We start from the raw sequence: 26,370 nt of genomic DNA, 5'->3' as shown, positions 1-26,370 counted from the left end.
TGGTTTAACTTCAAACAGGGCATGTGAGAGATTAATGTGGGGCAGAGCGACAATGATGCAGGAAGATACGTATAAATGAGCATGGGTATAGTACTGACAAAATAATGCTTATGAGCAGAGCGGTGCTGGGGTTGGACGCACGAACAGAGAATTAGGACAGGTGGGTCGTGCTGAGGGTGTTCCAACAAATATAAGACCACCTGATATCGTCTAACAATGAACACATTTTCTTGGCAGAATGTGCCATCCTCGAAAGCCCGCAGCTGTATTTGTAAGCTCATCGATGTACACCTAGCCCCACAAATGAATAATGGCAGCCGTCGATCCTTAAACTTATTATTTAGCTTAAAATATTTAACCACTGAAAACAAATTTGGTAAAATCGACATCAGGTAGTAGACCCTGACACGCATCGGCTGCTGCCTTGCTTCAGGTGATGAGAGACGGTTGGTCACGTGACCTATGTTGTATGTACAGAAGTTGTATCCTGGAAACCTATTGTTCTTCAATGCACAGTCACTGGTCAGCTGGGAAATGAGAGAGTCATAGATGCTGTAATCCGAAACATCGTGTTTAACGTGGTAAGGAAAACAATGTCACAATTTGCGCTTTTCACAGAACTTGTGTAAACCCCACATCACATGCAGGGAAATGAAGACCTTCGTTTGCCACAGTCGAACCTAGAAATGATATTTCTCTCATGACTGACAAAAACACATCTTTATCCAAGATGTTCCCGGAACACTGACCGCAAACTCCACTAACTGTTCATGTTAGTAATCACGTCACCTCAAACAAAGTGATGCATAATAGTCCCGAATAGTAAAGTAACGTCTAAGCGGAGTAACGAACACGGGGGAAATGCCGCTAATACACATGTAGCAGTTGAGGCTTCAAGGAACATTTTGAATGCACTACACGAGGATCAAGAGCAATTGGTCACGCCTTAGTCTGAGCTCTGAAACCAACAGACATTGTGCCAGTCGTGACATTTATATTTCTCCAGTTATTCTTGAATTCAGAAGACTGATTGTGGTCTGAAATTGTTGGTTTAAACTCTATGGTCATCAACTTTCGACAAGAAAACATTCAGTATTAATTTATGGTGTTAAATTATTCTATTGTAAACAATGAAAACCGTAAATAAAAACAATGCTTACATACCAAATACTGATGATCATTTGAAATTATTACAGTTTATCTTTGGTGACGGTGAAGTATCGGGTAGTGATGTTGACATAGTATAATGGTACAGCTGCTGAAGACATGAGGATGCTGACCTGTCTGTCGCCCGGCTGCCACCATTACCACCTGTACTTTACACACAGAGAAAGCATATATGATGTGGCGACACATCATGCCTTTAATCTGTCAACAATTGGTATTAAAGACAGCATCCTGGTATGTATTAGGTCGGTCCTTGTAGGTAGAACCATCCTGTCTTCATGAGGAATTCTCTGGTATCTGTGTTATTGATGATAGTCCCATATGTTTAAAGTGGTGATAAACGTGGACGGTTCTCTGTCGAATAAACGTAATATTAGCTGCACCTGACAAAGACTCATCACATGAATGTCGATAGAAAATTAAAGTTCACATATATACTACAAATCTTACCAAATGCAATCAACAATGTATGTCTAAGATAAAGGGGCTGCTACTTTGTTAAACTTTGACCTAACTATCCTAACTTTTACGGACCAGTTTCTGACATGGGGTTTCAATCGCTCTCGAGGAAAGTGTTTTTTAGTCAAAGTTGAAATGTTGAAATTAAACACACACAAAAACATTGATCTCATGATGGGGATTATTAGACAACTGCAGATTTTTTCCAAACCGAGTCGACTAAACAAAATCTAAAACTCTATGACTTGTTGCTTGGTGTTGAGATTGCGGAAGTACATGGTGTGTATATTGTATATCTTCCACATTTTACCGTCTTAATTCAATGAAAACAGACGAACGATACACAGTTTAGAAGTATGTGTTTACTAGCTGTGCCCGGTGTACAGTACAACAGTTGGGTTTGGTTGTACAATCCCGTGATACGTGTCGTATCTTGTGTGGTACAGGTCGTGGAAGTCCGAGCCTAGCCGCCACACCCTAGAGAAGCCCGGGGGGTATGTCTGCACCACTCCCATGTCCCCGCCTACATCAACAGACCGGGCACCGCTAGTTGGCGATTCGCGGTGTCTCGATCGGATCACACGAACACATTTCCCGTTGGTCGTTTTCGAAACAGTTGCTGACGAACAAGTCTGTGTTTCTTCGTCCTCCTCCCTGAAGTAAGGGTCCTCACATATCCCCATCTTGTTGAGGACACTGAAAGGGAAGATCTCCGACAATGGCGGGACACCTGTCCCAGAACCACAGCTCCGGGCGGCGACTGTTTCCCGTCTCGGATGTGTTACAGCTATCTCCGATGAGAGTTTCTGAAGAGAGAATGTTTTCCCTGTGATAATATCCCGCTCCGACCTGAATGTACTTTTACCATAGACAAAAGAAGAGCCCTTCCCAAAGACGTGGATCGTGTCATCATCTGTATCATCAAAGCCCTCACTGCGGACAATATTCAGTCCTGCTGTTTTGGCCCCTTGTGCCAGAAAGATTGCTTTCTTCAGAGCAGACGACACAATTAATGTTACTCCCTTTCCCGCCAACAGGGCCTGGACTTGAGTCAGGGCTAATGTATCGGCGTCAGAGCAAGGTGCCTCTTCCCCGGGAACTTCCTCAGCTGATCTGGTTGCTGGAGAAGATGCTCCAACATCCGATTCACACGAGGCTTTGGTTGTCTACAAAACAAGGAATGTGAGGATCTTAGTGATATCATATACTTGCCACTGTTAATACTTACTATAAGGGAGATTATGTAAATTAATATCAACAGAGTTAAATGAAAATTAACAGGATAGCACGGGGTAAAGCACAAGATGTGTATTGCTAAATACATGAATGTGGATATCATTGAGTTATTGTATATACCTTCTTCACACTAAGGAAGTCCTACCCTACTAAGGAAGTCCTACTGCATAACCATTTGATAAAGGCTGACACCCTAGTTTCATAATCTCGAGCTTTGGACATCAGTTAAAGAGTAATTCTACACGAGTTAACCTGATAAAATCACACGGGTAAGAAAACTGAATTATGTTTCATATGCATGCAACAAATTTACAACGTCGGCCTCCAGCCTTCATTCGTATCACTAGTCTGCCTTCAATGGAGTGTACGGCTGCTCAACTGACTCGTGAAGATCCAGGGTAGAATAGGTCTTCAGCAACCTATGCTTGCCGTAAATGGCGACTATGCTTGTCATAACGGGATCGGGTGGTCAGGTTTGCTAACTAGGTTGGTGTATGTCATCATATCCCAATTGCACGATGCTCGTGATGTCAATCACTGGATTGTTTGGTCCAGATACGATTATTTACATACCTCCGTCATATAGCTGGAATATTGCTGGATGTGGCTTTAAACAACAAACAAAACAACAACAACAACAACAAAAACGGCTGCTCAACTGAAGATCAACAAATAGTTGAAATTAACCAGTTGTGTATTTGAAATTGATAATAGGGGAGCTGAAATGTGTGTGTGTGTGGCTGCTTGTACTAGTCCGGACTGATGCCGATTTATAGTGCTAGCCCACGAAGTAGCCAGGTCGCAGTTTAACATTGATACACCACTCAGACACAACATACAGTCCTTGATTTAGCCAGACAGGGTAACAACAAGTACCATCTTTTAACGTCTTTTGGTATGACGCGGCCGGGGATCGAACCCCGGACCTTCCGCTCTCCGGGTAGTAAATGTGCTTTAAATAATATAATATTTCTCTACATTGTTATCCTTCAATTGACTTGGTAGAGAGATAATTGACGGCGAGGTGCAACCAGCCATACAGCGACTGCAGTTAACATGCGATTTCATCTTAATTAAACGTTTTATGAAGTTTAATGAAGTTGCTTTTACGCAATGTTGACACTCAATGGCGTATACAGCCTTTCAAAGAACAGTGTCAGGCAATTCAAGTGTTACAAGTCCTAGTGATGATATATATGTTAAGATTGTCAGATTTAACAGTTCTCCGGAGCAGACAAAGTATGTTTATCATGAAGACAGATGCCCCACCCTAGTAAAGCTTTTTCTGAGTTTGACACTGTACACTGGTATACTCCCAGGGATTCCGGGTCAAACTACAGTGGGAGTAGAGTCGGACGAGGCAACTTCATGGACCGGTGGTCAGGCTTGGGGACCCGATGATTACGTGTCATCGTACACCGATGGCGTGGGTTGTTACTCATTATATCAATCACTTGATAGTCTGGTCAAAACGCGATTATTTCACTAAAATATACACATATTCCTCTGTCAAAGCTGCACCTGAATTTTATGCAACTTTCGGTAGATGAATTGTTGCTTTGGTTCATTTTCCGTTTATTAAAACCATGAAGCATCAGGTTATTACTCATCAACGCAGGCGTCCATGAACAGATTGCAGATCATATAACGACAGTTGAAACATCATTTTCTGAAGATTACATATGTAACAATATGATGTGAAACACGGTATGATAAAATAGGCTGGTGTACATACGTATAATTTCTACCTTGGGAAATCAAAACACACGCGTACAGCCACTGACGCTTATCCTGACATGGCTTCAAGTCCAACATGAGGAAATAGATCCGTGTGTTGCCACCAAGCAGAGACAGAGAGACCTGCACCACCCCTGGCCAATTTACAACGATGACGAGGCTACAGTGACGGGACTGTATAGGGGATGCACAAAGTTGCAAAAACCTAGCAATGGAAACAAATGATTTCAGGATTTGGAATGTCAGTTACCATACATGCTGGAGAGATATATCTTGATATATTACGTTTTGGTGTCTCTTACTTTGGGCGCATTTTTATAAACATGGTCAACATCAACTCCGATGATATTTCTCTTAATGAGCGATCATGTTGCCGCCTACAGGCCACATTTGCATTTAAATTGAATGTCTTGTCAAGAAGGTCATGGACGCTCCCGAATATAGCTCTGACTTAACGCTTGTTTCTCTATGACATTAGATTGGTGTTTTGTAGAGCAGTTATTATCTGTTCTTTTATATGAGAAGACAGTGCGTTGTAAAGGTTGTAAAGGTGCAGTTACTCATAATATCGCGTATGCTTTCATGATGATGACGAAGATGTAGCTGAGTTGGTCACTCGAGCTGACCTAGTCCATCACGTGCATCGAGCGGACCCCAGTGGTCGACAGGAACAACTGAAAACGTGGCGTACCTGAATGTGGGATTGATTCGCTGATGCTTTCCTGTAGAACATATAGACCACGGCAGATGACGAAGCACCGACCAAACCACCGGCTAGGAAGTAGCGACATTTAGTTGCGCTTGTAACTGAATCAGCCATTGTAACGCAGAGCAGATCGCGCCTAACGCTGTCGTTGCATGGGAAAAGACAATGATGTGACGTCAGAGGCCAAATCACGTATGACAACAGAAGGTGCTGGCATAAATCTCTTTTTTATGGGCTTGATGGAAATAGCCGAACGTGATTAATGTTGTCACTGAACGGGACTAGAGACAAAGGTGTGACGTCCGAAATGGGTCTGTCACGTGACGTCAGGGGCTACATCACGTATGATACGGGACTGGAGACAAACGTGTGACGTCGGACACGGGTCTGTCACGTGACGACAGAGGCAACAACCATTCGTCACCACTCGCCCCTTTCCGTAACCTGCAAGAAGAAGTTAAATTCATCTGGGAAATATGGTCAGTCGTAAACCTTTTAAATAAAAAACCCACTGTATTGGCATTCCCAAAGACATAAACAAACGTTTAAACATTACTACATTTGGGGTTAGAGGACAAATTTCCCAAAATTCAAGATTCTTGTAATGGCCGCGCCCACACTGGTGGCAGCGATGTTACCGAGAGTGTTAACGAAGGTGTCACGCGCTGGGAATTAGCTTGGTATGATACGGTACTGGAGACAAACGTGTGACGTCGGACCCGTGTCTATCACGGGACGTCAGAGGTTGAATCACGTATGATACGGGACTGGAGACAAACGTGTGACGTCAAAACTCGAAGAGAAACTTAGTCAAATGTATGAGTGTAATGTGCAAGTAAGTAAGCTGGTTCCCGGCTCTCTATACGCGTCGCCAACTTATGATATGTAGAGGCGGGGTACGGATTACAAGAAAGATAAAAGACCTAACGCTTGGAACTTTTGACATTTATCGCAATCATGTGATGGTGACGTAGGTTCTGAACGTTTGACCTAAACGTCGCACAAGTGATTTACAATAACAAATATTGTCCATAAAGCGACACAAAAACAAACGATAAAGGTGGTTTCAAAGGTGGGGTTTTAACGTATAGTTTTGTGGAGTAAACTGAGGTTAATTAAACAATATCGTGTATACCCGTTCTACTAAGGAATAACGCATTGCACGGCTTATCCCGAACAATGGGGTGTGGCCATAATGTACTTCGGCTTCCTTCTGAAAAAAAACAGTCTTTCGCTCTGCTGTAAATCACAGCATTCGACGGGTTTAGATGGGGATTACACCTGCTTCTATTAGCTCCTGCTTGTTGTAAAGGACATCTGAATGGATCGGGTGGTCAGGCTTGATGACTTGGTTGATGTGTCATCGTCTCTCCACAGCGTGGATCGTTTCTTATATTGTCAAGGATAGTCTGGCCCAGACGTGACTATTTACTGGCCGCCGTATATTGTTGAGTGTGGCCCTAACGACTGACAACACAGTTTAACGAAGCTCTCTGTGGTTGTGAAATCTGATCACAAACATTGCTGCCACTCAATCGCTTCATGCGGTTTTACGGTATTTAGAAAATATACGATTAGAGTGTAAGAATATTTGTGTTTAGTTATTTCTTACATCTACATCGCTACCACATAGAGATAGTCAACGACCTAGTGCAAACCGTTGAAAGATGGTTGTAATAAACAGTTTCACATGCCTTAACCTGTGTGCGCAGTGGGTTCCGATCTTCCAGCCTGGCGTAGAGCAATATACACAAGGGTATTTTACGAGAGCTTCGGGGTTATCGTGGCCTGAAGTTCTATGATGTCTATGAAAGAAAGATATGTATCAATTCCAAATGCTTGCTCCAACAGAGTAGAAAGTGGTATTATATTTGTGTTCAGTTCACACAATTGTGTAGCCGTTTCCGTGTTAGTCCGTGAACGAATTTCACGAGCGATACTAATATCGAGATTAAGGATTTCTCCTGCTTGAACTCAAGGAAGAAACACATTCACCAATCTGACTCGGAAATATGCAGCTTTTCAACTGTTTATTCTCGAAAATTATACACACGGTGCTAGAAGGCAGTACAATTTAAGTAATGCAACGACAATGGTGATGCACAGCATCAACATCTAGCCGCATCTAGGCATCAGTGTATTTATGATGTTGAAAACCTTTTGGAACATAGCAGAAAATCGCAAACGTCTCTTCATTTTGGACTGGGTTGTACTATTCAGAAGGTTCATAACGCATACAAGAAGCTGACAAAATAAGTAGAAAGTGAAGGCGAACATTAACATTACCAGTACAACAGGCGCCAGTCCTTGTCAGCTCCCAGCGGGCACAATAGTTGGGTATTTCGGTAAAACCTCCTTAGACAATACAGAAAGGTTTCCAAGATATTCTTTGAACCAAAAACTACTCACGTTTAAATTTGAGCCCAGTTCTCACAATGTGAAGGCATGGGTTGATCTTACATCTCTCAGAGAGATGCTGCAAGGTTCGGCATAAGTTCGGCACTGAGCACAAACCCTACCCTTGGCTAAAATGTCTGCCGTGTGAGCACTATAACTGACACCGAAATAGTGTCCGAAATAGCAAAAGGCAGCAATTCAGCATTTGCCTGAGATATATCAAAGCGTTGTGAAATGTTTGAACCGTTTATGAGCTATAAAAATTCCTGTATAATAAAGGGCATTAGTTCGACATATCCTAGTGAGTCAGACTTGCTGCCTTGGAAACACAACAAATGAAAGCTTTGAAAAACCTCCTGAATTGCAAAAGATACTTTCAATACTTAACTGTGTACAAAGCTTCACGTTATGCTGCAGACATGATCCTTCTCTTTTTGAAGATATTTGAAGAAACGCTGATTCAAGCATAACTTTAAAGTGTTAACATAAAATATTTTGTAAAATGACACACTTGAATGGCTGTAGAAATGTATACATACGGTTGTACAACATTTCAGAATTAACGAATTTACGTCTTCAGTAGTCCCTGAAGCGTGCCACAATTTCTTGTATGAAGTGACAAAGTGAACACAATATTTGGATAAAAACTTCTTTATTACTGTAAAGGCATAGACCCATGCTTGACAACGGTTGAAGGATACATACTGAAATGTCGCCTTTACAGCAATAAAGAAGTTGTTATCCATAAACTGTGTCTGCTTTGTCATCCGCCAACTGAGGGAGAATCAGTGCCCTTCCGCATCGCCCTCCCATTCATAGGAAAAGCCTCCTACATCATCAACCGCCTCCTCAAACAGCAAGCCAATATTGACACCTACTTCGCAAGTTCCACCTCCCCCAATACCCTACTAAGAGCCAACGACAGGAACACAACCAAACCCCCAGAGCCTAAAGGTGTAGTTTAAAATATTGACTGCAACTGTGAACAATCTTATGTAGGTGAAACATCTCGCCCCATCAACACCAGAATCAAAGAGCACAAAACCCCCACCATCAAATAAGACAGCAAATCAGCGATCTCGGACCATATCAGCAACTGTCCCAATCACAACATCAACTGGGACATGGTCTAAATCCTCTCCAACAGCCTCCATGATTTCACTAAAAGAAAACTAACAGAAGCAGTCCACATTCGCCGCCACAAGCCATCAATCAACAGAGACTAGCCTATTTCATCCCATCCGCCTACTATGAACTCATTAAGCAATAACCACTACACCTATACAAACGTATCCTGTTTAGTTGGCTTCATGTCCCATTGGCTTCCACCTTTATGTTCTCTGTCCATCATGTTGTGACAGTCTTATCCTTCTGTTGTCATTACTTACTCAAGTTCCCCACTCATGTATGCAATTGTTGTTACTGTTAATCATCTGCTGTTAATCCTCCACCTACCATATATATTCTGTACTATGTTCTTCATTCAGTCAAGACATACTTAAAACAGAAAACAAACCCACAAAAGAAACAAACAATAACAATCTGGAAATAAACCAACCCTACACAATGGAGGAGCTCCTCTACGTAATCCAAAACAGGAAAAAGGGCACAGCCCCAGGATTAGACCTAACTTCTTACCAAATAATTAAAAAACTCTCCCTAAAACTACTCCAGGCACTACTCAAACTATACAATCTCATCTACCTAAACCGACAGGTTCCTACTCCCTGGAAACAGGCCCTAGTCATACCAATCCCTAAACCTAATAAACCAGCTAATCAAGCTAACTCATATAGACCAATATCCCTAACTTCAAACTTATGTAAAGTAATGGAATCAATGGCTAAAAATAGATTACAACATTACTTAACCCAAAATAACATCATAAACCCAGATCAAAGCGGTTTCACTCCTGGCCGCTCAACCCTAGATAACCTCGCCCGACTAGAGCAAGACAACTAAATAAACAATATACCACAGGCATCTTCTTAGACTTCTCTAAAGCTTTCGACATGGTATGGCACGACGGGCTAATACAAAAACTTCAAAACATAGGACTCAAAGGTCAGATAATAAAATACATCCTAGACTTCCTAAACAATCGTAAAATAACCGTGGGTATAGACCAAACACTATCGGACCAATGTCCCCTAGAAAATGGCACTCCACAGGGCAGTATCCTCAGCCCCACCCTCTTCAATATAATGATAAACGATCTATTCGAGGGCCTATTCCCTAAAGTAAACACATCAAAATTCGCGGATGATGGAGCCCTCTGGATCCGCACTAAAAGCATTAAAATGGCCCAAAATTTACTCCAAAAATCTCTTAATAAAATACAACAATGGGCTGACAAATGGGGCTTTTTCCTTAACTCAGAAAAAACAACAGGAATAGTATTCAAACATAAAAACATGAAAGCCGCCTCCCCAATCCTCAAGCTAAACAACCAAACAATCAAATTTCAAAAACAAACCAAATTCTTAGGACTTATTTTCGATGAACATCTCACCTGGGATGTTCACATCCAAAACCTAACAACTAAATGCAGTAAAGACCTAAACACCCTAAGATGCCTAACTGGCTCTAACTGGGGAGCATCCAAAGATACCCTCCTCTACATATCACTAATTAGATCAAAACTAGACTACGGCTGCGCCATATACAACACCCTAAACAACTCTCTATCTAAAAAACTTGACTCAATACAATATCAGGCTCTCAAACTAATTACACGCACCCAAAATGGCACCTCCTACACTTCACTTCAGGCCTTAACAGGAGAGATGCCACTAAGTCTACGCAGGGAACAGCTAAGGTTAAATTTCTGGGCCGCGTCCCATTCAAACCTTCTCATCCAAAACTTAATACGGTAAACCAAAACATCAGCCCCAAAAACCAAGCTCTATCTCGTAAACACCCCTTACTTACCCCAATATCCCAAAGAATAACAAACTACCTAAAAGAACACCAAATTAAAAATCTTAAACAAAACTGCAAACAATAAAATATCTTCACCCCTAAACTTAAAATACCCAAAATAGACACAACACTAGCTAGCCAAATAAATAAACAAACCGACCCAAACATAGCTAAAACCACCACACTAGCATACATACACGAAAATTGGCCAAATTGGTGTCACATTTACACGGATGGATCTTCAGATCGGACCTCCAAACACACAGGTTTCGGAGTCCATACCACACAACCAACTAAAACCACACAATCCTTCCGACTCCCAAACAACCAATCAATATTCACGGCAGAACTAATGGGCATGGCCTCAGCCCTCCATAATCAAGAATCCAAAAACCACCAAAATAAAATCCTAATACTAACCGACTCCCTAAGTGGACTACAAGCCCTCCAAAACAAAAATACCAAAAACCGAACTAAATTAATAAATCAAATACTTAAAAGCTCCAACGACCTAACTAAGGCAGGCAAACAAATAACCTTCTTGTGGATACCCGCCCACGTAGGAATATACGATAATGAAAACGCCGATAAGGCAGCTAAACTATCCCTCAAAATCCCAGAAATAAGCTTAAACTTACCCATCTCAAAATCAGAAATTAAAAGCGTAAACAAGCAAAAAATCACCAAAAAATGGCATAACCTATATCTAAACTCAAATAGCCAAATCAAAAAAGTACTGAGCAAACCACTAACCAAACCAAAAATTCTCCATCCATCAAAAAAAATCGACAGAGTAATCACTAAACTCCAAACAGGACACACCAACCTAAATAACCACCTAAAAAAAATATTAAAAAACATACTACAGGTAACTGCCCACACTGCAAACAACTAGAAACCCCAGGACACGCACTCATCCACTGCACACACTACCTCACACATCGAACCGCATTACAAACCACCCTCAATCTAAACAAGGCTCTCACTCTAGAAGCAATACTTAACCCACTAAATAAACTAGAAAACTTCAAGGCCTTAGGCGTATTCTTAATCAAAACGGAACTAATAAAACGCATCTAAAAACACTATAATCTACCAAATCAAAATTACATAAACAAACAAACATCCACCATACCCAGCTCCCTTAGTCCTCCTTCCCAATCCCATCGGCATCTATTCCAAATCTCAAAATTCCCAAATTCTATATAAGCAACCCCTAAAGCCCCCTCTTGGGTTGCACACACCACTTTCGCCCCTTTCGGAAACACATCAGTCGGAAAGCGCACGTTAAATCTCCAAAGTAAGTAAGTAAGTAAGTTCATTCAGTCTTGCCTGACAACGGTATAAGGATCTATACCGAAACGTCGCCTTTGCAGCATTAAAGAATGGAAGAAAGTAGATAGTTTTATGTTCGAATGAGTGAGTGAGTGAGTATGGTTTTACGCCGCTTTTAGCAATATTCCAGCAATATCACGGCGGGGGACACCAGATATGGGCTTCACACAATGTACCCATGTCGGGAATCGAACCCGGGTCTTCGGCGTGACGAGTGAACGCTTTAACCACTTGACTACCCAACCGCCCCCTTATGTTCGATGAGCTACTTCATTAGAGGGCATTATATTTTTGGAAAATCAAATTCCGTTTATTCACGATCGTTAATCCCAAACTGTATCACAGACCGCTGGGAACCTTTGAGAAAGGGGACATGGCTACGTTCCGCAGAGCTATCCTACATCAGCATAGAAATAAATACATGTCTCCTAATGTAGGCTTCAAACATAGTCGGTTAAATATGTATCATAACCATTTTCTGTGACACATGTTTAACTTAAAACATATTTCATTCTCATGAAAAGGATTGGGCACAAATTATCGCAAGTTTGATCACCCTCTCCCACAGATTTACACATATGATCAGTTACAATTGATACACTAAATGACAGAAAGGAAATGAGAGAAATAGAGTAATAAATGTACATGATATGTACATTAACATTTGCATGCAGAAAGTTACTAGCGTCAACATGGTCAAGTCAATATTAACATCGAATGTATATTTCACAATTAACAATGATGAGTGTATCAATTCGTTTCTAGCAGTTTAAAAGATGGACATTCAATGAAAAATATGTAACGTTTCACATGGGCTGGCACATCAGTAGTTGGATCCTCGTTTGAACCTCATATGTAATTCACTATGACATGTCTTAATTTTGTAAATATAATGCTAATTTATATGAGAATTATGGTGGAACTGTATATCTAAATGTTATTAAACTGGATTTAAATGTAGAGAAGGTTTCAATATTCCTTTGTTGAATGAGTAATGTATCCAAAATGTAATAGAGCAATGTTGTAACGAGGATTCAGAAAACGCTGTACGTAATAAAGGCATGGTTATATTATGAGCAATGCGAAGGTTGTATGTTATGTTTGATCCGACAGAGTCAGGTACGACGTCTTTAAGATATGAATGTGTCATAGTGTTATGTATTTTATAAAATAAACACAATCTATGATTTCTCCTACGCTCCGATAAGGGTTCCAAGGAGGTTTCCAAATACATATATTTTAACAGAAGTATAGCGTGGTAAACCAATGATAACACTTGCTGCTTCCAATAACACCAAATGGTAACAGACGAATGCAGTCAGAGACCATCCTCGGAGTGGCAGGCCACGCGTAATCAATAATCGACAAGACAACTGGATTCGAACAACACACCTACGAAATCAATTCTAGCCAGCAACAGTGACTGCAAGAACCATCCCTGGCTTTCGACGAATATCTTCACAAACCATACGTCGTCGCCTCAGACGTGCAGGGATTGTCGCCAGAAGACCCGCCAGGCGTCCCATTTTGACAGGAAACCACTGTCAAGCACATCTACAGTGGTGCAGACAGCGTTCTATTCACTGACGAGTCTTGTTTTCACCTCAGCCACAGAAGATCGGTTCGGGGGCGGCAGCGTCATGCTATGGGGAGGGATTACAGCAGGATAGAGGACCCGTTTGAAAGTGGTAGAGGAAATTCTCAATGGACAGCGCTATCGCGACGAGATCATCGACCTTGTTGTACTACCGTTTTTGCGTCGTCATGGCCCAGGCATGGGATTGCCTAAAAGTCGGGCCGGGCCGGGCCAAGACGGGACAAAGTTGTATTGGCTAATTACTCCATTATCGGCGACCATACCTACATTTCATTGATGCAACACACACACGTGACATTAATGAACAATCATCAGCCAAAAACGTGCACCATAATTAAGTGATTCGGAGTAAATCGCTTGAAAACCAGAAAGGGGAGCTTAAGAAAATCTTTGTCAGAAGTGTTCGTTCCGACTTGACCTGGGCTGTCAAAATCAACTTTAAACACACAGATGTATCATCAAATGAGTTTACATCTATAGACTAATATTATATCTACCTACATACTACTTTATAATGGCACAGTACATCGCATTGAAAGAAAACTTATCCGTTAAAGTCAAACACTTTTACTGAATTTTCTTAAGAAAATCTTTGTCAGAAGTGTTCGTTCCGACTTGGCTCGGGCTGTCAGAATCAACTAAACCTCACAGATGTAACATCAAATTGTTTCACATCTATCAACTAGTATAATATATACCTATATATCACTTCGTAGTGTCACAGATCGCGGTATTTAAAGAAAACACAGTGTCAAAGTGAAGCCCTTTTCCCTCTCCATTCTCAACATAATCTCCATCAAAAGTGTTTGGCTTTTGTTGGGTCCGACTTGGTCTGGGCTGTCAAAATCAACTTTAAACACACAGATGTATCATCAAATGTGTTTACATCTATAGATTAGTATTATATCTGCCTTTATACTACTTTATAATGTCACAGATAGCGGTATTTAAAGAGAGTAAGGAGCTCAAAGTGAAGCCCTTTTCCCTCTACATTCTGAACATAGACTCTATCAGAAGTGTTTGGTTCAATTCTCATATTGTTTCCACATCATTATAACACACTTGTTTTAAAATAAACTTGTTATAATGTGCCTTCTCTGTATGTTGAATGTACTTATGTGTTTTGCACTTACTGTGCATATATTTTGTAGTTTGTGATATAGAGAATCTCACCCGAGTGTCTTTTGATATCAAATATATCAACACGAGTTGATAAAAGTGGAAAAATCCGAGGCTTGCCGAGGATTTTTGCCACTTTTATCAACGAGTGTTGATATATTTGATATCAAAAGACACGAGGGTGAGATTTTATTTATCATCCAACATCATTCTTTCAACTTTTTCAATTTGTAGACAGTAATTAGCAGTGTCTTCAGTGTAAAAAGTACTGCAAACAGCTTCAGTAGCAGAGCCATTAGTGATGTCATTTGATTGTGACGTCATGGTAACCAGTGATGTCACAATGGTCTGCAAAGCATTGTGATGTAATTTCATTGCAGCGATATCTACAGTGTAGATATCGCTTGATCTCATCCAAGCGATATCTCCTGTGGGAGCCAGTTTTGGATGATAAAGTGTAATATTGCCACTGTTTCTTCATGGAATGTTACGCAATACACATCTCATCTTCAACATCTTTGTTATAAGACAGTTTGTTACAGTTGTGTACGGGGGCACGGTTGGCCAAAGTCGCCTTATGCGCTACAATTCGCTATGCAGAGTGGTGTCCCTTGGGCACGCCAGAAACCTATGACAGTGTGTTCGAATCCCGGTTCGCCCCGATTATGTTGTCAGCACTGTACCCGTGCTCATGGGTTTCACCAAAGTGGTGAACGTCTAATACCTGCATCACTTCGGGCTTTCCTTCCACATCAATCTAACACGCCGTTATATAACTGGAATTATACTATTCAAAGCGGCGTTAAACCCAACTCACTCACTACTCTTGTGTACGGTTCCGTTTGGTGAACTGGGTTTGCGTTGTGATTACACCCGGCTTAAATTTGAAGTATGTTTAGAAAAAATGTTACTATGTTCAAGCCAAACATAGTGAATATATCATGCAACCGAATTATTTTTCAGGAGAATAATTGCAAACTAAGGGCCAACATGTTGATTTCCAATGTATCCAGAAGCAAAGATCTTATACGGGTGTATAATCTCTGCAGGAAGTTAAAAACAACTGTCATACAATAAACCATGCAGAACCATAAACCGCCGTATGAAACGGTATGAATCATACTTTACATACAGTGGACTACTTGAAACTCAAATCTGCACAGCAAGCACCATACATGTGATTGTGAAGACAACTTATTACAAATTTCTGATATCAAACCCGTTGTTTTACATGTGTTGTTTATTGAACAAAGTCATGCTTCATAGAAGCCTGGTATTTAATCGTGTGGAACAATTATTTGCAATAGGAGTGTGAAGGGAGAACGACTGAGTGCCCGTTACATGCTTGACCTTAATTCCCTCCCTGGAACCATTATCGCTGGCTGCCTGAATAACATACGATACATTGCAAAGTGCAAAGGTAGTGCGCAAAAGAGCTATTCGGGTAAGGGAAATAATCACTCACTCTCAGTGATACAGCTTGAATAAGATACGATGTACAGCATTGCAAGGTCACGCGTGATAAACCCTATACTACGCATACAGCTAAAGGAGATAAACGCTCAGAGCGCAATAGGTAGATTTGTTAGTAAATTTATTGAACCTAATAAAGTCGATATATTTTATTTAATATCATAGATACAAATATGAAATTTTGGAGTTCGCTAGTCCCATGTTGTCGTTGTATAAAGGCATTGAAAACTGTTCATTGTCACGTCACATAAGGCCACAAGGGTGCGCTGAACTCAGTATCTCGTGTGACCGCCCTTGGCAGCAATCACGGCTCAATCACCAGCTGTCAATATACAAAACAGAATAATACATCAAGATGACAGTTTTCATGTAAAGATTAAGTATTTCTAAGCAAATTAAAGATACATATATCTAGATATTGTACATATCTTTAAGTTGCTTAGAAATACTTAATCGTTACATGGAAACTGCCATCTTGATGTATTATAATGTATTGTATATTGACAGCTTGTGATTAATTGTTACCAGATGGCTCCAGCTGGGGTAGCAGACGACATACTTTCCAACAATGGGGAACAGGGTAAAAATATGAGTAGGCTGGTTATCATCGAGCAGACGACTCACCAGTCTCAGATGTATTGAAAAAACACACAACCTTATCTAATGTTAAAGGGGCACTGATCTAACGCAATTCCCCGGGACTGGTTGTTGCCTTTGTTATTGTTTTTTCCCAGTGAGTACCCGGATGTATAGCAGAAATCTAGACTAGTTCGCGACCTCTGCTGCGCCATTCGTAAGCGCATTAGTCACTTTTATGGGTTGTAATAAGGGCGTATGGTCACATTGATCAACAAAATGAAATACAGTTTTCGAGATAATAGGTAATGTAGGTATCTTTGTGAGTAGCACCGGTAATGGTGACGAAGTTTTGATAAGTCACTTGCTTGGTAATTTTGCGATTTTCGTTTACACTATTTTGACTTGCAACACAAAGTATATATTTCACCTGAGCATATGCTTTTTTTATAGTGTGTATATTTTTTTACTGTCAAATGTGTAACAAATATATTAAACGTCTAAATATTCAGTTATTTTACAAAGTGACAGAAAAACATTTCCATCTGTATTATTATGACAACGAATTCCAAACATTTTGATGTTTAATGTCATCACCAAGAGACTGAAAATGTTACGTTGAAAAGTACATTTCTAAGTTGTTTGGCTTTTAATCCTACATAATAATCTGTTGTGATGTTTGTAGGCCCTTTTGATCGTCTTGATCAATCTGGACAGATTTTTTAGCCAAAATGACTGAAATATTTACACATTCTATAAATTGCCTGAGAGAATCACATTTTAGAAATTGACGGTAATATATACACGCTTACAAAGGAAAAGACCTGTGACAACGTCTATCGCGCATTGAAGAATTTCCCAACCAAGACGTAGAGAAACAAGAACGAATCGGTTCAAATGAAGGAAAAAATGCAGATATCATAATTACAACCTACCAAATTTATGCGTTTAAGTTTTAGGCAGCTTCCTTGTTCGAGGAATGTATCCGTGAATATCCACACAAAGGAACAATATCCCACTCGTCTGCAGCTGTACAAAGAAACTTATTGGATGTCACGTGTCTCAGTAACAATCAAATATTTTAAACGATATATATCGTTTCGGGATATTATAACCCGTGTTCGTTTCTCAACTGATCGCTTGGATTGTTTCAGGTGTTTTACATAGGTGTCAAGTCTCAATGGTCGTGACAAGTATTTTCATAACGTCCACGGTTCCTTGAAATTCCATTGAGTGATAGATAACAATGATCAATCAATCAACGTATTATGAGTTAACCCTTTGAACAAAGTATGTTGTTTATACATCGGCACTTCTCGCCATGATATGAGTGTATTCCCTTTGTTTTAGTAAACCTAGACATGTAAACACTCACTCTTGACATATCCACTGCGCAAGATAACAGTGATTAATCAATCAACGTATTTTCTGTTAATCCTTTGATGACTAGGAACGATCCGTTGATTTACAAAAATAAGTAAATCAACTGATCATTCATCTCTTGCTGGGCTGCCACGTGTAATTACATAACACACATTTCACCTCACTTCAAACCTGGATTTAGATTGAATAATTACCCCAGACACAATAAATGCTAAATGGGAACCTTTGTCAGGTAATCTAAGTGGCGCTACCACTAATTGTACCTGTAATAAATTCATTAACTGAGCATCAAGTGAATGACGACAAATACACAAGTGTAGGGTTATTATACGAGAAAACGTGGATGACAACAAGGGAGTAGTAATCGTATTATCGACGCAAGCCGAAATTGCTTTCACAGCATAGATACTTTTTTTTAGTATTAAACTATAACCATCTGGGGTATTTCCAAATGACATCCGATGAGCTCCCTTGTTCTTTTTGTCTGTTTGTTTAGGCTGAAGAAATTAATTAACATGCGCCCTTTGTCGAAATCTTTATAGATCACAGTTAACCAATCAGTGTTCAAAAATGCGTAAAACAAATATTGCCTCCAGCCTCCAAGTTTATTTAGCTGTCCTTGCAGACGGTACCCCAGTCTCTGGTCACGCTCAGTTGCGTTGCGTATCATCCGGGTACTCACGGGGGAAAAACAATAACAAAGGCAACAACCAGTCCGTTAGATCAGTGCCCCTTTAATTCAACAATTCATCATATACTTAGCGGTGGGGTATTCTGTTAATAATCTCTCATAATTCTATTCAATGTTTCTGTACATTCTATCAATGTTTATTTGTACAAAGCTGTTTTATGTATGTACAGAAGTGAGACATTAATAAATTATTGTTTGTCTGTCTACAATGTATACCGTACAATTAAACCGATTACACACAGGAGCTTCACTTTGAGCTCCTTGTTTTCTTTAACTACCGCGATCTGAGACACTATAAAGTGGTATTTAGGTAGACATAATACTTGTCTATAGATGTAAACACATTTGATGTTACATCTGTGATGTTTAAGTTGATTTTGACAGCCCGGGCCAAGTCGGACCCAGCACAAGCCAAACACTTCTGATAGAGACTATGTTGAGAATGTAGAGGAAAAGGGCTTCACTTTGACACTGTGTTTTCTTTAACTACCGCAATATGAGACAACAAATTGGTATATAATTAGATATAATACTAGTCTTTAGATATAAAGAATGTTAGGAACTTTAGAAGTGCTTGGACAGTTCTTAACACGTGTCGTGTCAATCACGTGTTCCACAGACACTCCAGGAACTTCGAAACTTGCTCCAGCAGATATGGATAGATATCCCACAGGACTTTGTGCGACGTCTGGTCCATTCCATGAGACGAAGATGTGTTGCTTGCATCGCAAACCAGAGGTGGACACACACGCTATTGATTTGTAAATTGACATTTTGGCATGTACATGTTGTTGTTGTTTTTATGAAATCACGCATTTTTCAGAAGCCAATATGGCAAATTAAACCATTTGTACACTTACAGGAGTCTTTTATCTGTTGTAAACCGAAAATGTTTCAGATTTGTTAAAAAATACAACTTTGCATTAAATCTTATTCAATGTCACAGAAACTTTTGTTCAGTATAATATTCAACACACTAAAGATGAGAATAACCTTAAACTTTCTCACTGAATTATTCGTTTTTAGGTAGTTTTAATTATTAATTCAAGATGACAGGACCACTTGTCTGATTGAAGATGCAAAACTCCTTTTGGTACGCGTGATATAAATAAAATTGTATTAAGTACTCAGATTAAACATTTTACAAAAATTATGGAGTACGTAAACATTTCCTTTGTATATTTTTTTCAGCAATTAACTTTAAATCGCACCCTTTTACGACCTAGCAACGTGATCTATATAGGTTTTCGTCTGTGATCAACGGTCTGCTTTAGTAGCTCAGATATGTGCTTTTGAGATTTGTCTTAAGTAGTGTTTGAGATTCAGGAAATGAGACAAAGCTAGAGTGAAAGTATTCGGGATTCAGGGAAGTGGGGATGGAACCGTCCTGATTACGACAATGGAACACCGAGGTGTTTGTGTGTTTGTATGGGTTTGTGTGTTAACATTTTTAATGTGTTTATTGGCCATTGAAATTATGTGTCCCTCAGTAAGCAACAACTAGGTAAATCCCCTACATTCCTTCAACACTTTCATTTCCAAGGGGCCCCATAGTCTACATATAAGGGTTGATCACCCCAAACTCCTTCCCAGCGCGTGACACCTTCGTTATACTCTCGGTATATAGATAAGCTGGTTCCCGGCTCCCTATGCGCGTCGTCAACTTGCGCCAAGCTAGGAGCCGGTACAGGCCAAAATAAAAAGCACTCAGCGTGTTTATTTGACGTCACATACGGTGATTTTCAAAAATGGCTACGCTAATACCGATACAGGGGAGGGAGGGGACACACCTGTGAAAAGCGTGTCATCTTGCGTTTGCTGTGGTTACACCAAAATCTGATGGCGGGCAATTTTATAGAGTGGAAAATAGAAAAACAAAATCAACTGACAACAGTCTCGCTAATATTTTGGAGCGCTAAGGCAGATTAAAAGTGGTTCATGGGTTGAATTCTAAGTGAAGACAGTAAATATTCAAAAAATTGTATTTCTGAAATTCGATGATTTTGTTTGCGTTTGTATATTCACATAAACCTAAAACAATTAGATCCTGTCCTCTAAATGGTTAAAAGAGCTGCATTGTTGGCATATGTATTTACAAGATATATTTTGGAGCACCTTTAGAATACGGTACTGAATTCTAAAGGTAGGCCGAAGATTTTGTAGATTTTCGGGCAACGAGGTCCATTTACACCTTGTCCAGAATGAAGGCTTACAAAATTCCTAAAAATGTTATGAAGAAGAGAAACTGACACAGGCTTTATGATAGAGGGACATATTTGTCCCTCCTCTTCAACCCTCACTGTGAAGTCGAATAAAATTCAAACTGCAGCAGTCACAGATACACTTCACAGTTTTGAATACGGTGGGAAATTCCCTGTTTGGTCATGTCATCCACTGGCATTTTTGGCCAAGCAAAATTACTGAAAATTAGGTGCATAGTAAATGTCGACATATTTTTTACACATTTCTAAATTACCACTCACGGCGTTATTTACAGCATGTTTTGAAATAATAAGTTCGGCTATTCACTCGGCGAAATGAATTTCACAAATAGCGTAACATCACCGGTATATCTGTCTTTGATCAAATCCTCAATGCTCATTCCAAAACGTCGTCGATAGCCCTAGAATCGTTTAGAATGTCTTGGAAAATACGCAAACACGATCGCCGAAGTGAACTTTCCGTCATATTGGATAGCGTTTACAAAATCACGTTTCACGTATCCTTGCGTAATATAAGTTCGATCACATAAGCAATCCCGCGCCGTACTAGCGGGAAACAAAGCAAACATAAAGAAAACGAAAGCTCACCTTAATTACTGTTTATTAGCGTCCATATTGGCAAAGTTCCAGTGAAATCCACTGTCAGATCGATCGCTACTTCGCCCGCCATGTTTGAAGTAAACAAACATGACCTAGAAAAACGTCACATAAGTTCGGTCACCTGATTGGTTGGCTCGCTCTCCCGCATACAGTGGAATGTATGGAGTCCTATCCGTGTCACAGTACATCACACAATGCCACGTTGTCGGATTTATCGTTTTTCTTTTAATGTTTAGAGAAAATCCCACACATTTTAAAATTTGAAGAAAACATGAAAATTAACATATTTACACAAGATACAGTCTGGATATTATTATTCTTTTTCGTTATGACAAGGGCACCAGAATTCTGAGTTTCTTCTGACTACACGCACTGAAGTGCAATAACGAAGGTGTACCCAATGCTGACAGGTTGGATGAGTGCATTGAGCCCAGCTAGTGTAAAGTTCTGAATAACAGTTGCCAATTGCCTGTGGCTCACGTTTGCTGCAAACACAACAAACTTCATTATCTGCCTCTCTGTCGCTGTCAGAAGACCAATCCAAAAGATCGCTATCGTTGATAGATACAGGAGAATTATTTGCCGCTTTGCTTGTTGACAGTCGGGGCGATGCCTGGGTGCATTTCTTCTTCTTCGAAATTGGTTTGGAGGTTTTAGGTGGTTGAGATTTCCTCTTTGGCACATATGTCTTAGCCTGATGTGAAACTATTTCATCCAGAATTGAAGACTTTGTTATCGGCTTACCACCAACAACGGCACTGAGAACGTTTCTTTTCTTGGTAGGCACTGCCTTCTTGCTTAAAACATCTTCTTTGTCTTGAAAGAAAGTTGTAACATCTGTCAAGGAAGTAGTTTGATCGCCGTCATCGTTTTCGCCATTCGACTTTGAAGCTTGTTTAAAGACTGTAGACGGGGCAAAGTTGATTTTGGTAGTAGTTGACTTGTCGAATGGATAGATTCCACATTTTCGGAAAGAAGACTGTAGATTAGAAGTAGTGAGTGAGAGATTATAGGCCTTGTATGCTAATTCACAAATCGAGTGTTTGTCAATTGATGATGAAGCATTCTCACGCATGGACTTGTGACGAAGGTTGTTGTAAACCTTAGAAAAGGGTCCAAAACAACCAACATCCATCGGCTGTTAAACATGTGAAGTATGAGCTGGAAGCACAAATAGAACAATATTATTTTCACGCGCCCAGGTAATAAGTGGAATGGAAATATGGGACTTGTGACCGTCATACAAGACCAACAACGGAAACTCTTCAGAAGCGGCGACAGCGTGTTTCTTGAAATGAGATTGTAGATAATGCTGGAAAACTTCCGTGTTTGACCATCCCGTCTCCGTAACAGTTCCAGTCGATCCTGGTGTACAACCTGACAAAAGCTCCTCTCGCATTCTTTATCCCTTAAAGACGAAAAACGGGGAAATAGCATTTCCTGACGCATTACCACATCCGATGACAGTTGTCGTGCTTGACCTCGGTGCTACAACAGCTGTTGGCACTTGTTGACTTGAAACTATGGAAGGTGGAACGTGATTTTCTACAAGTCCCTTTTCATCTACATTATAGATTCTCTGTGGACTGTCCTCCAACCTATATTTCTTCAAAATGCTGCCCAGTTCATCAAAGTAATGGGTAATGGTTTCCTCGGATGTTGCCTTGGCTCTTTGAAGATCTAAAGATCGGGGCTTCTTAACACGAAGATCAGGCCATCTCTTAACAAAACCGTAAAACCACTGCATAGAAAGAGGTGGATCATCTTTACTTCTTTTTCCAAGATGGATCGCAAGATCAGTGGCAATAGCGGTAACCTCTGCCCTGGAGTAACCATGTATATCCAAAGTTAGCCATGACGTCGATGTGGTCAACTAATAACTTTTCTTCCTCAAGTGAAAGAAGAGGCTCCCTTCCAGTTGTAACACAGTCAACTGACACCTTCCCGCTAATCCGATCATGTAAAGTCGAAAACGGTACACAAAATTTCTCTGAAGCTCTCCTTATAGCCATCCCATCAATAACAGCTTCATATGCCTTGTCTAGTGCGTTTGACATATATTGACGGTACTGGCCTCTCCCTGTTGGTTCTCCATCGAAGATGGCCTAAAATATTAAATTCATTCTTGTAAATAACTTGCATACACTTGAAAACCCCTAATATAAAAAGTTCACGTCGACCAGAAAGCTTTAAATTACGTGGAAATCGAAATAAGATATGGTCCAGTGAAGCTTCCATAGATTTTTAATCAGGCGAGGGCGTGACCTATTGTGTCATGTGACTTCCATTGTCCAGATAGTAAACAAAGCAGACGACGTTTTCTCTGACATTTACGATGGCTCATTTCTTTAATATTACGATGTTTTGTTTGTGGAAAAAGTGAGTTAAGGAATCCTTGGTTAAAAGTACATTTTTTTATAATTATTTGGATTAAACTTACGTTGTGCATTTTCACACGAAGCATATTTAGTCCAGTCGAAGCGAAAGGCTGCCGCTCTCGATGAAAGCTCCAGGTACCGCAAAATCTAATTGCTATTCTATTCCAATATCAATATTTTCAACAGAGGTTTTATCATTTTAAACGTAATCATCCAATAAATATATTGCAACCAAATACGAGTCGTACAACACATTTCTATTTTGTCAGAAGAGTCACATCATATTTATTACGAGTTATTCTTTATTCCTTAAATGGAACACCAACCCTCTTAAATAAACTTTTTCGACGTCATGGAATGGAAAGACAAAGTTAGGAATATTTTCAATGCGACATTTATACTGTATGGGTGGCTCTACATATGTCGACATATATAAACTTCCGACATGCGTATCAGGAGATTATCAAAGGTAGATACACGTTGTGGCCTAGATCTACGTATAATATCACAATATAACATTGACAAATATCCAAGGTAGGCGAAAAAATGTATGAAAGATATGCAAAATCTACAAAACAATTATAACTGTAAACAGCAGGATACAATGATCGTGTGTGCTTTCATTCAACATTGTTCAAGGACCTTCACCTCCAAGAAATTACCTAATATGTTCAACAACGTTGGCGTATGACATCACTACCGGTGACCGACTTTTACACACAAAAAAATGGCGTGTTCACTGTCAACGGTACACGGGATTTTAAGAAGGGACTTTCGTTGATTCAGGAATCGTGCATGCATGAATGTGACATGTAAATAATCAGAAACATTCTGACAATCAGTGTATTGTTATTTGTTGTGATATTTTTCATTGAAACCAACGGAAATAGTCAGAAATTCCGATAATTTTCGTTGTCGTTGTGCGTGATTTTGCGTCAGTCATGGCGTCAGTTGAAAATATCGACCATTGCAATGTATCTGTTTTTAGTTCCCTAATTCTGCATACGATTCTCTTCCCATGCATATTTTGAAATTGTTGTGCCAATGTATTCAATGAATAGACGAATGGATAGTTCAAAATAGGACTTTGATTGATTTCATCTAAACACTTTGTATTGGTGACAAGGACCATGTGTCATTTGATTCTACTCTGTCTGGGGAATTCAAGGATGTATGTATCGCAGCTGAGTATAAAATAACGTGATGTTACAGGCATCTCATAACCAGTATACGTGAAACGTGGTTTTGTAAACACTATCCAATATGGCGGAAAGTTCACTTCGGCGTTCGTGTTTGCGTATTTTCCAAGACATTCTAAACGATTCTAGGGCTATCGACGACGTTTTGGAATGATCATTGAGGATTTGATCAAAGACAGATACCGGTGATTTCATTTCTCCGAGTAACGCGAAGATTCCGGGGTAGAACAGGTCTTCAGCAACCCATGCTTGACGTAAAAGCATTCGTGACCAACTCGTGTTATTCCGAGACAAGCCGAATAGCGACTCGTGCCCCTCTCGTAGCCATTTTACGACCGGGTTCCATCTTAGCGCAAACGGGCATACCTAAAACAATATTGGCGATTCGTTGCGTAATGGTTCACATATATTTCCCCATATATCATATATATTTCAGATGCAATTTAAAGCACATCGGGACTTGTGGAATTATACAGTATGATTGAACACATTTAACTGTGTCTTGGGTATGTTTTTAGATGCAAGACATATGTAAAATCAAAAATTATTTATGAGGGATTCTTTGGAATATTGCTGAGCGCGGCGTTAAATAACCAACGAAATTATTATTTCAAAACATGCTGTAAATAACGCCGCGAGTGGTAATTTAGTAATGTGTAAAAGAATGGCGACATTTACTGTGCACCTAATATTCAGAAGTCATTTTCAGTAATTTTCCTTGGCCCAAAATGCCTGTGGATGACATGACCAAACAGAGAATGACCCACAGTATTCAAAACTGTGAAGTGTCTCTGTTGAATTTCATGACAATATATATTTATACATCAAAGTGACCGTATCGCTAGCTCTCCGTTGGGCTTCGATGACAGCACGTGGAGCCGTACAACCTATGTAAACAAAGGATAACTACGCAAAAACAAATAGATTTTCACGTATTAGGATATTTTCTTAATGAACCGTAGCCATTCTTTGATATTTGTTTTATTTGTTTAGGTTAAAAAGATATGGCAAGACAAAAACGCTCGAGATGAAGCCCTAGCTCGTAAAAATCCCTCACTAAAGCCATCTGGGATATTAGTACGTGAACTCATTCGAAGTCACAATTGCGATGACATTCAGCCTCCAGAAAGTCACTACAAAGGGTTACACCCTCCCTGGACTTTAAAAACTCCC

General features: G+C 40.0%; 1 protein-coding gene and 1 pseudogene across 1 annotated transcript; both read right to left on the bottom strand.

Moving 5' to 3' along the window:
* Nucleotides 1–1,991: 1,991 nt before the first annotated feature.
* Nucleotides 1,992–5,419, bottom strand: LOC139473437 (uncharacterized). The gene is made up of 2 exons (XM_071256007.1): nucleotides 5,291–5,419; nucleotides 1,992–2,792 (listed from the first exon to the last, which is right to left on the bottom strand). The coding sequence occupies exons 1-2, from the start codon at nucleotides 5,417–5,419 to the stop codon at nucleotides 1,992–1,994; spliced, it is 930 nt and encodes a 309-aa protein (XP_071112108.1).
* Nucleotides 5,420–21,933: 16,514 nt separating this feature from the next.
* Nucleotides 21,934–24,084, bottom strand: LOC139473523 (uncharacterized; annotated as a pseudogene).
* Between the last annotated feature and the right edge of the window lie 2,286 nt (nucleotides 24,085–26,370).

The sequence above is a fragment of the Haliotis cracherodii genome, unplaced genomic scaffold, assembly GCF_022045235.1.
Source record: "Haliotis cracherodii isolate W230 unplaced genomic scaffold, xgHalCrac1.p SCAF_29, whole genome shotgun sequence".
Lineage (NCBI taxonomy): Eukaryota > Metazoa > Mollusca > Gastropoda > Lepetellida > Haliotidae > Haliotis > Haliotis cracherodii.
The sequence above is the reverse complement of the archived record's forward strand: the minus strand, read 5'-3'. Positions and strand labels throughout refer to the sequence as shown.

What these genes read in the sequence shown, in the direction of transcription:
- LOC139473437 (XM_071256007.1), bottom strand. Translation starts at nt 5,419, where the DNA reads ATGGCTGATTCAGTTACAAGCGCAACTAAATGTCGCTACTTCCTAGCC. An exon ending in CGAATCAATCCCACATTCAG is followed by an intron (nt 2,793 to 5,290) that starts GTACGCCACGTT and finishes CTTGTTTTGTAG; the next exon opens with ACAACCAAAGCCTCGTGTGA.